The following is a 10,368-nucleotide window of genomic DNA, read 5'->3' as shown; positions in this document are numbered from 1 at the left end:
TCTCTCTTTTCAGATATTATTTGGGTAACGCGGTAGAAGACTGTGGAGGTTTTGCTGAGGTCGCGGTCTTGCAACTCTGGAACTGGGGACCGAGATTAATCTGCTTTGTTCATGCTTCAAGAGGCAACTCAAATAATCTCTATATGTGCTAATTGTTTAATTTACACGTAAATATGATACGGTAAAATAAATGGTGTTTAGAAAATTGGACGTTTTTCTAATTTTCTGGAAATTTTTCGAAAAATATTTTTGAGTTGTTTTTAATCCAGTGGTGGTAGGGATCGTTTAGGGTTAAATTCTGGTAACATAATGATTTTACACCTTGACGTAGGTCTTCTTCCATATCGGATAAACTCATTATAGATGATCACTAGGTTATACTAGTTGTTGATTACTTGTATTTACTTTCCATCTGAGTATGCATGTTGGTTCAATGAGACTAGTATATCGAATGTTGATATTCACTTGACTTAAATTAACAGTTTACTCTCCATATGAGTATGGCCTGTTTAAATTCATGAAGTGAATAATCTGTCATTACATATGTATATTGCAAGAATAGCTATTTTTCCATCGAAACTTGTTGTTCAAGGTGCATGGATTATACGTATGTAGTGTGTTTTGAATTTTAATATTCAATAATAAATGGCTGATTTTGATCTATTTATTTAATTATCTCTCAGATTAACAATGACTGTTTTCAATCCCCTTAATGATATTCTTACTCAAAACAAACTTGAGGGTCCGAATTATGTTGATTGGAAACGAAACTTGGATATTGTCCTAATTGTTGAAGAGTATAAATTTGTGCTCGTTGAGGTGTGTCCAAAAAAACCTGAGATGATGCTACAGATGATGAACAGAAAGCTTACAAAAAAGGGTTAAGGTTGATGAGATGGCGTGGTATTACATTCTGGCGTCTACGTCAAATGTTCTGCAACATCAGGGTCAGTCCATGGAGTCTACTTATGACATTCCGGAAAAATCTCAAAGTAATGTTTGGAGATCAGAATCGTGCGGCTAAACAGACTGCCATGAAAGCTCTTCTAAATACCAAAATGGTTGAAAGTTCATCTATTAGGGACCATATTCTGAAGATGATGAGTCTTTTGAATAAACTGGAGGTCCTTGGAGCTAACATTGATAAGGATACGCAGTTTGAAATGATCCTGCAGACTCTGCCTGACAGTTTTTATCTGTTTCGCCTGAATTATAACACAAAAAGGATTTGTCACTTGCAAAATTGCTGAATGAGCTGCAGTTGGCAGAGACTATTGTCAAGCAACAAGCTCCTCCTGTGGTATTGAATTTTGATGTAGGTTCTTCTGCTTCTTCTAAGCCGAGAGGGTGGTAGAAGAAGAAAAAGACTCAAAAACCCTCTGTTGGTGGCGCAACTGCTGGTGTGAAAAAGGCTAAGGGCAAGTATTATCTCTGCAAGAAGCCTGAGCATCATAAGAAGCAATCTCCAGCTTATCTGGCCAAATTGAATAATAAACTTTGTGATTTACATTTGCTTATCGTTGAAACTCTTTTAGAAGTTATTTCTACCATGTCATGGTGTGTAGATTCGGAAGTCATTAGTCATGTATGCACTTATTTGCAAAGGTTTCAGGTAACGGGGCGGCTAAGTAGAGGAGAAATCAATGTTTATCAAGCAGATGGTTTGGCAGCCCCAACTTTAGCATTAGAAAATATTAGTATTTCGTTTGGTAGTGATAGAGTACTAGCTTTAAAGGACACATTATATGTACCTTTCGTTAGAAGGAATTTAATTTTGGTTTCTAGCACTATGAGAGATGGTTATGAAATTAATTTTTATAATTTTGATAAATGTGTTATTAGTCATAATAAACGTTATCTCTCTTTGTCTACATTGATCAATGGTCTTTTTATTGTTAGCTCTATTCCTAAAACGTTACAACCTAAAGAACTTAATTATATTCTTTACCAAATAAGAGAAAATATTTTTCTGAATTGAGTGAAACATAATTATGGCACTTGCATTTGGGTCATATAAATCTAAACAGAATTTCAAGGTTGGTTAAGGATGGACCTTTAAGTTCACTAAAAGTGGAGGCACTNATTAAATATTAATGACTCCCCAGTTCCTGGCCGTTGATCTGATCAACCTCGACGGCCAAGATCTTCCCCTGATGAAACGGGGTCGTTTCGGTCACACTGGGAGACGGACCGGGTAGGGGGAATTGGGCCATGGACTGGGGGTGATTTTTGGCTTGGGCCAGGCGGAATTAATTGAAATAGCCCAATTCGAGTCAAAACAGCCCCTTCCTTAATGGTTTTCTTTTCATTTTCATTTTTTCTTTTTGTTTCATTTTGTATTTATTTTCTGATTTTTTATTAAATGCTAAATTAAAAACCAAAAACCAAATTGACCCTAAAATTATATTTCTTAATTTCCAATTACACTAACTCCTAATTTAAATGCAAACTAAGACAAATTAACTATAAATGCGAAAAAGAACCATTTTTGACATTTTCTTTATATTTTGTTTTAAAAACAACTTAACTACTAATTAATCCTAAAATATGAAATTAAATCCTAAATGCAATTGTCGAGTGTATTATTTTTTATATTTTTCATATGAATTATAATGCGCAAATAAAATACAAACAATTAACATAAAATGTCGCAAAAATCCACAAAATTGCAAAATAATGAAAGAAATTATTTTGTTTGAATTTCTGGGAGTAATTCATATAGGGCAAAAATCATGTGCTCACAGCTGCCCCTCTTTGCTCGGGAACACGAAGAGTTTTCGTGCAAAGATAAGTGAGCGAATTCGAGCGATTTTTGCCCGTTCGAATGCTCCGTGTGAAGCATTTTTTGAAAGATTTGACCGCACCTTGCTTCTGAGGTTGCGTACATATCCTTGGCTAAAAAGAAATCAGGTCAGTGTAGTTCAGGAATGTCTGGTAGCTGGGACTACCATAAAGTTGTGATTTCACTGCCGTTGCTGCTGCTACTGCTTGCTGACCTCCCTTATTACACCATGTCAAAATAAAAGAGGCTATCCTAAGCTATGATCTATGAAGTACAAAAGTCCTATCTATGTCTTCATCTTGCTGTTCTTGTTGTCTCGAACTTGTATCCTTCCGATGGAATTCTTACGTTGTTGCCTTGAATTGTGATCAGAGATGTTTCGCCATTCTTCCGAGTGATGCTTGACTGCTGAAATTTGAGATATATGCCTCCGTTATCCAGGCGGGCTCCTGACTGCTAACACTTTAAAAGATATTCCCTTGTTCTCCAGGTGGGCTCCTGACTTCTGCTAGAACTTGAAATATATGCCTCTATTCTCCAGGCGGGCTCCTGACTGCTGGAACTTGAAATGTATTCCCTTGTTCTCCAGGTGGGCTCCTGACTACTGAAACTTGAAATGTATTCCCTTATTCTCCAGGTGGGCTCCTGATTTCAACAAAGAAAATTTTCTGCCACAGTTTGGTGGCTGGGCACATCATGTTATCAAATACAACTAAAAATTTGAATTGTGCTTCCCTTGTTCTCCAGGTGGGCGCCTGACTGCTGAACTTGCAATGTATTCCCTTGTTCTCCAGGTGGGTGCCTGATTGCTAATCTTGAAATGTATTCCCTTGTTCTCCAGGTGGGCGCCTGACAGCTGAACTTGAAATGTATTCCCTTGTTCTCCAGGTGGGTGCCTGACTTCGACAAAATAAACAAACACAGCAAATCCTCTGCCCCAGTTTGGTATCTGGGCGCGTAATGTTACCAAATATTAAAATCTGAAAGCTAAAATTTACATGGTACTTCCCTTGTTCTCCAGGTGGGCGCCTGACTTCTGAACTTGAAACGTATTCCCTTGTTCTCCAGGTGGGCGCCTGATTGCTGATCTTGAAACATATTCCCTTGTTCTCCAGGTGGCCGCCTGATTGCTAAGACTTGAAATATATTCCCTTGTTCTCCAGGTGGGCGCCTGATTTCAACAAAATAAAGAAAACAAAGAACATTTTCTGCCCCAGTTTGGTGGCTGGGCACAGATGTGAGTGTTAAACTAAATTATTCTACCAACTATTATAAGAATTTGAAAGCTAAGTCCTATTATCCAGGGAGGTCCTGACAACTCCTAACAGTTACGAACCTAAGTTATATTTTCTAAAGGTATTACTCCCACTACACTTGTTATCAAAAAGGTTTTAAACTACTCCCCGTTATCCAGGAGGGTCCTGACAACTTCTAGCTAAAAGACAGTTTTGACCTGAGTTATATCTACTAAAGGTACGACTTCCACTATATCTTGTTATCTAAACCGACCTTAAAACTACGCCCCATTATCCAGGAGGATCCTGAAAACTTCTAATTGAATCCTATCTTAAACATGCCAATTTTGAAACCCATTTATGCTCTTTTAGGGTACATTTATGCTAAATTATGCTACTCATGATTGTTTTGACATTTAAACTAAGTCCCATTTTCCAGGAGGGCCCTGAGAATTTCCAGTCATACCTGTTTGAGTGTTGCCTTTCCTTACGGAAGGTTTCTCCGAAGCAAACAAAACTTCTGCCCCCGTTTCAATCAAAGAAAGACCCTGTTAATATAAAATGGTGGTTAGTTGCTGGCATTCTTGCTAGGCACATCCCTGCCGCTGAGCTTCACTCCGACTTGCTTCCCTGGACTTGCCTTGAATCGCCTCGACTTCCTGTCCGACTTTCAACCCCCTGACTTTGATGATCCAAGTGTTCTGTCCCATATTGTTTTTTTTGTGTTTCTGACCCCTCTATCTGGAACTTTGCTTCACCCGCAAAACTGTCTAATCAATCCACCGGTGAAACTTCCGGTGGTCCTTTGTGTCTTACTTTGCGTTTGACATCTTTGGTATATTCCGGCCCTGTTGTGCTTTGCAACTGGGAAACTGGTAGTTAGCCTTGACATCCCTCCCTTTTTTTTCAAACAGAACTGACACTGAAACATCTTAAAGAACAGACCTCAAAAGAATGAAATGCAATGACCTTGAGGGTTAAGGATAGAGAGAATCCAAAAACGGACGATTTGTAACGAAGAAGGAGAAGAAGACTTATCTGAGTAGAACAGCTGGTACCATTGATCATGCCATGCATTTTGGATTAACCGGCCCAATCTGTCCAACCAATCAACTTTCAATTGCCACATTCATTGCTCCGCACTTTCACAACCGGATTTTCACCCAAACCCTAACCTCGCTCATCTTGCAATGTCTTGAATAGCTTTCACCCATAGACTTGTCTTACTTGCCCGTCTGAAAACTCCCCCTCGCCTTACGGTGCCCGTGAGGGTTTTCACCAATAAGACTCTCTCATTTTTAGTTTCTCTCAACTCACTTCGCCTTACGGTGACCGTGAGGGTTTTCACCAATAAAACTCTCTCATTTTTTATTTCTCTCATCTCCCGTCACCTTACGGTGCCCGTGAGGGTTTTCACCGATAAGACTCTCTCATTTTTATCATTTTTCTTCTTGTACCGGAATGTTGCCCCTGACATGAATCACTTTTACTTGCTCGTCTTGACACATCTTGAAGACTGATCAGAAGGTCTTTCTTTGGACTGTAATGTAGGCTTTTGGATAGGGTTAGAAAGAAAGAGTATCAAAGGCTCAAAACAATTCAACATGGGTTTAAAATTACAACTTTCGGAAACAGATTTCTCACGGCAACCACAACTTCCGCCCCAGTTTCATTCTTGGGGACTTTTGGATTTTTATTTTGGTGTGACTGAACCTCAGAGAGAGGCTGCCTACATACCCTTTCGGGATCAAGTCAAACGTAGTTCATGCCATAGGAATTACTTTGTTGTTGTGATTTTTCCTTTCTTTTTCTTCCATTTTCTCTTCTTTTCTTTTCTTTCTTCCTTTCTTCCTTTCTCTTTTGTTGTTTTTTTTTCCTTTTTCTTTTTCTTTTCTTTTTCTTTTTCTTTTCTTTTTCTTTTTCTTTCTTTTCTTTTCTCTTCTTCTTTTCTTTTCTTTCTTTTCATTCTTTTCTTTTCTCTTTTTTCTTGACTTATCTTTCATGCTTGTGTTTCTGATCTTTGCTACTGATTCCGAAAGAGGGGTATGAAAGAAAATGAATGAGGCTCAAAGGTGGTAACAAAGGATAAAGTGTTTGGATAGCAGAACAACATGCCTTCGTCATTCCAATCTTCAAAACATGCCAAGTACAAACAAATATAATTAAAACAAAGAAGATCATACATAATATCTCTTGACTGCATCAGAGTTGATAGCCATTTCTACACATTTCCCCTCCACATCGGTCAGATATAATGCGCCGTTGGACAACACCCTGGTTACGACAAATGGCCCCTGCCAGTTCGGGGCGAACTTTCCTTATGCCTCAGGCCAATGAGGTAAGATGCGTCTCAACACCAATTGCCCTACTTCGAATTTCCGCAGACGCACCTTCTTGTTATATGCTCTTGCCATTCTCTGTTGGTACAACTGTCCGTGACATACTGCTGCCAATCTCTTTTCATCAATCAAACTTAGTTGTTCCAAGAGGGCTTTGACCCATTCAACATCATCAATTTCTGCCTCGGCGATAATCCGAAGGGATGGTATTTCAATTTCTGCGGGTATTACTGCCTCAGTGCCGTACACCAGTGAATAAGGAGTCGCCCCTACTAAAGTGCGAACAGTAGTGCGGTAGCCTAACAGGGCGAAAGGTAACTTCTCATGCCATTGCCTGGACCCTTCTACCATTTTCCGAAGTATTTTCTTGATGTTCTTGTTAGCTGCTTCGACCGCTCCATTCGCCTTTGGACGATATAGGGTGGAATTGCGGTGCGTGATCTTAAACTGCTGACATGTCTCTGCCATCAAATGACTGTTGAGATTGGCCCCATTGTCCGTGATGATTACCTTCGGGATTCCGAACCGACGGATGATATTTGAATGCACAAAAGCGACCACTGCCTTCTTGGTCACACACTTGAAAGTTTTCGCCTCAACCCACTTAGTGAAATAATCAATGGCTACCAGAATAAACCTGTGCCCATTTGACGCCGCTGGCTCGATCGGCCCAATGACATCCATTCCCCAAGCAACGAAAGGCCATGGTGCTGACATCGTATGCAATTCAGATGGTGGAGAATGAATCAAATCTCCATGTACCTGACATTGATGACACTTGCGCACGAAACTAATGCAATCCCGTTCCATAGTAAGCCAATAATAACCTGCTCGGAGAATCTTCTTTGCCAATACATATCCACTTATATGAGGTCCACAAACTCCTGCATGTATCTCGGTCATGATAACTGTAGCCTGTTTAGCATCTATGCATCTCAATAAACCAAGATCTGGAGTTCTTTTGTACAATACTCCTCCACTGAAGAAAAATCCGCTTGCCAAGCGTCGAATCGCCCTCTTTTGATCCCCTGTGGCCTGTGCTGGATATACTCCCATTCTGAGGTATTCTTTGATATCATGGAACCACGGTTCACCATCAAGTTCTTCTTCCACCATGTTACAATAGGCATGTTGATCTCGGACCTGAATCTGCAAAGGGTCCACATAAGCCTTATCTGGATGATGCAACATTGACGCCAAGGTAGCCAAAACGCCAGCAACCTCATTGTGAATCCTTGGAATATGCCTGTAATCTATTGATTGAAACCGTTGACAAAGTTCATGCAAACATTGCCGGTACGGTATGAGCTTTAAGTCTCGTGTCTCCCATTCCCCCTGAATCTGGTGCACCAGAAGATCCGAGTCACCCATGACCAAGATTTCCTGGACACCCATGTCTATAGTCAACCTCAAACCCAAGATACACGCCTCGTATTCAGCCATGTTATTGGTGCAATAGAAACGAAGTTGAGCCGTAACAGGGTAGTGTTTCCCTGTCTCAGAAATAAGTACTGCTCCTATCCCGACGCCTTTGGTGTTGGCAGCCCCATCAAAGAACAGTTTCCATCCTGGCTTCTCGACTTGTTCTAATTCTTCAACATGCATTATCTCCTCATCGGGGAAGTATGTCTTCAAAGGTTCATATTCATTATCAACTGGATTCTCGGCCAGATGATCAGCCAACGCTTGTGCTTTCATTGCAGTCCAGGTCACATAGACAATGTCAAATTTCGTGAGCAAGATCTGCCACTTGGCGAGCCTCCCTGTGGGCATGGGCTTCTGAACAATATACTTCAGTGGGTCCAACTGAGAGATGAGATAGGTGGTATAGGATGACAGGTAATGTTTCAATTTCTGCGCTACCCAAGTTAATTCACAACACGTCCTCTCAAGTTGAGTGTACTTCACCTCGTAAGATGTGAACTTCTTGCTGAGGTAGTAAATCGCTTGCTCTTTCTTTCCCGTGATGTCATGTTGCCCCAGTACACAGCCAAAAGAGTTATCCAAAACTGTCAGATAAAGGATCAAGGGTCTTCCTGGCTCCGGTGGGACCAACACGGGTGGACTGGCCAAATACTCCTTAATCTTGTCAAATGCTGCCTGGCACTCATCCGTCCATCTGACCGCGACATCCTTCTTTAGCAGCTTAAAGATAGGCTCACAGGTCGTTGTGAGCTGGGCGATGAACCTGCTAATATAATTTAACCTCCCAAGCAAACTCATCACCTCTTTTTTGTTCTTTGGCGGCGGTAGCTCTTGAATGGCTTAAATCTTGGACGGTTCTAGCTCAATACCGCGTCGACTTACCACGAACCCCAGCAGCTTCTCGGACGGGACACCAAATGCACACTTCGCTGGATTAAGCTTGAGGTTATACCTGCGGAGCCTCTGAAAAAACTTCCTCAGGTCCTTGACATGGTCGCATTGATTTCTCGACTTTATAATCACGTCGTCTACATAGACCTCAATTTCCCGATGTATCATGTCATGGAACATGGTGGTCATCGCCCTCATATATGTTGCCCCTGCGTTCTTCAACCCAAATGGCATGACCCTATAACAATACGTTCCCCAAGGCGTGATGAATGCCGTCTTTTCCGCATCCTTCTCATCCATCAAAATCTGGTGATAGCCCGCATAACAATCTATGAAGGAACCAATCTCATGTTTGGCACAATTGTCAATCAATATATGGATGTTTGGCAGGGTTAGCAGGATAGGCTGGTGGTGGGTGTCCCTTTGACCAGGCCTGGTACATCTCGGCCATTTGTTGCTTCAGTTTATACATCTCCTCCTTCATTGCATTAACGTCCACTACTTCCTCCTCCCTAGATGGGTCAACAATGCTTGCTTCTATTTCCTGGTTGACCATGTTTGACCTATCCTTAGAGCGGGTATTGTAAGGATGGGTTGCCAGAATGCCAGTCAACTTAACCACTTGCCTGGACTCATCAACAACAACTTTGTTAGCGGTTAGAGCATTAACAGATAGATAACCGCACATTTGGGGAATGAATGCACCTAAGCAGTTAACCATTTCTAGTATGTATTTGATCGGTTGCTTGCGTCATCCCGGCTTTTCCTTATTTCTATTTGCAACTTCCCTTTTGTTTTTCCATTGTTTGTTTCTTGCCGCTCCCTCTTTTCTTTTGCATTCTCTCTCTTATTTTCCCCTATCTCTTCCTCTTTTTATTTTCTATTTTTATTCGGTTACGATCGAATCCTGTGTAGATTGCCTACGTATCATGACCCCGCATGAATCAGATCGAGCATAGTTCGTGAAAATAAATGCGAAAAATAAAGAAACAATTTGTGGGAATTTTCAATTTTCATTCATAAAACACTCTATTACACAACTAGACTTTTCTTGGAAAGCAAAACAACAGACTCGAAATAGAACGAAGTATAGACTCGAGAACCACTGACAGACTCTAATGCGAAAAGGAAATACTGACTCTAACAGGCGACAGACTCTAAAGGAAAATACAGACTCAAACTATGAATACATTAACACTTCAAATACTGCTGCCCGCGGGGCATCGTTCGGCCTTGCCGCGGGCTTAGGTGCAAGGCCCCTTTGAAGTTGCTCTAATTCATTCATTATCTACTTGACAAATATCATTACTGCCGAAAAAAAGGTGGTGCGAGTCATGTTTTCCCACACTCGACATTTCCTAGCGATGTCATGAACAATGGTCAGAATCCTGTCTCTGGTTCGGCCTTTTTCTAGGAGCAGGCGCTCTATCTGATTATCCCTAGCTTCCAAAACCTGGGAGTCATGTAGATGCTGTCTCTGTAACTGCTGTACATCTTCTTCCATCAGGGCCATTAAGTCATAGCAGTGCTCACTTTCAACCTCAAAATCTTTGGCTTGTTTAGCTGCCTCGTCCTCAAGGGTAGTCATTTTCCTTCTCAAATTGGCAAAGGTTTTTCATAATCCCTCTTCATTTGCTGTAAGAACTGTGCGCGCTCTTCCGATCATTTTGCCCATTGTGCCCGGAGATTTGTTATG

The 10,368-nt window shown here is 41.0% G+C and overlaps 1 protein-coding gene across 1 annotated transcript; it reads left to right on the top strand.

The window, feature by feature from the left end:
* On the top strand, window positions 691-1,354 carry LOC109233626. The gene is made up of 3 exons (XM_019399506.1): window positions 691-797; window positions 947-1,124; window positions 1,226-1,354. Exons 1-3 carry the CDS (start codon window positions 691-693, stop codon window positions 1,352-1,354), a joined length of 414 nt encoding a protein of 137 aa, XP_019255051.1.

Source organism: Nicotiana attenuata, chromosome 10, assembly GCF_001879085.1.
Source record: "Nicotiana attenuata strain UT chromosome 10, NIATTr2, whole genome shotgun sequence".
Lineage (NCBI taxonomy): Eukaryota > Viridiplantae > Streptophyta > Magnoliopsida > Solanales > Solanaceae > Nicotiana > Nicotiana attenuata.
This window is presented reverse-complemented; position numbering and strand designations above follow the sequence as displayed.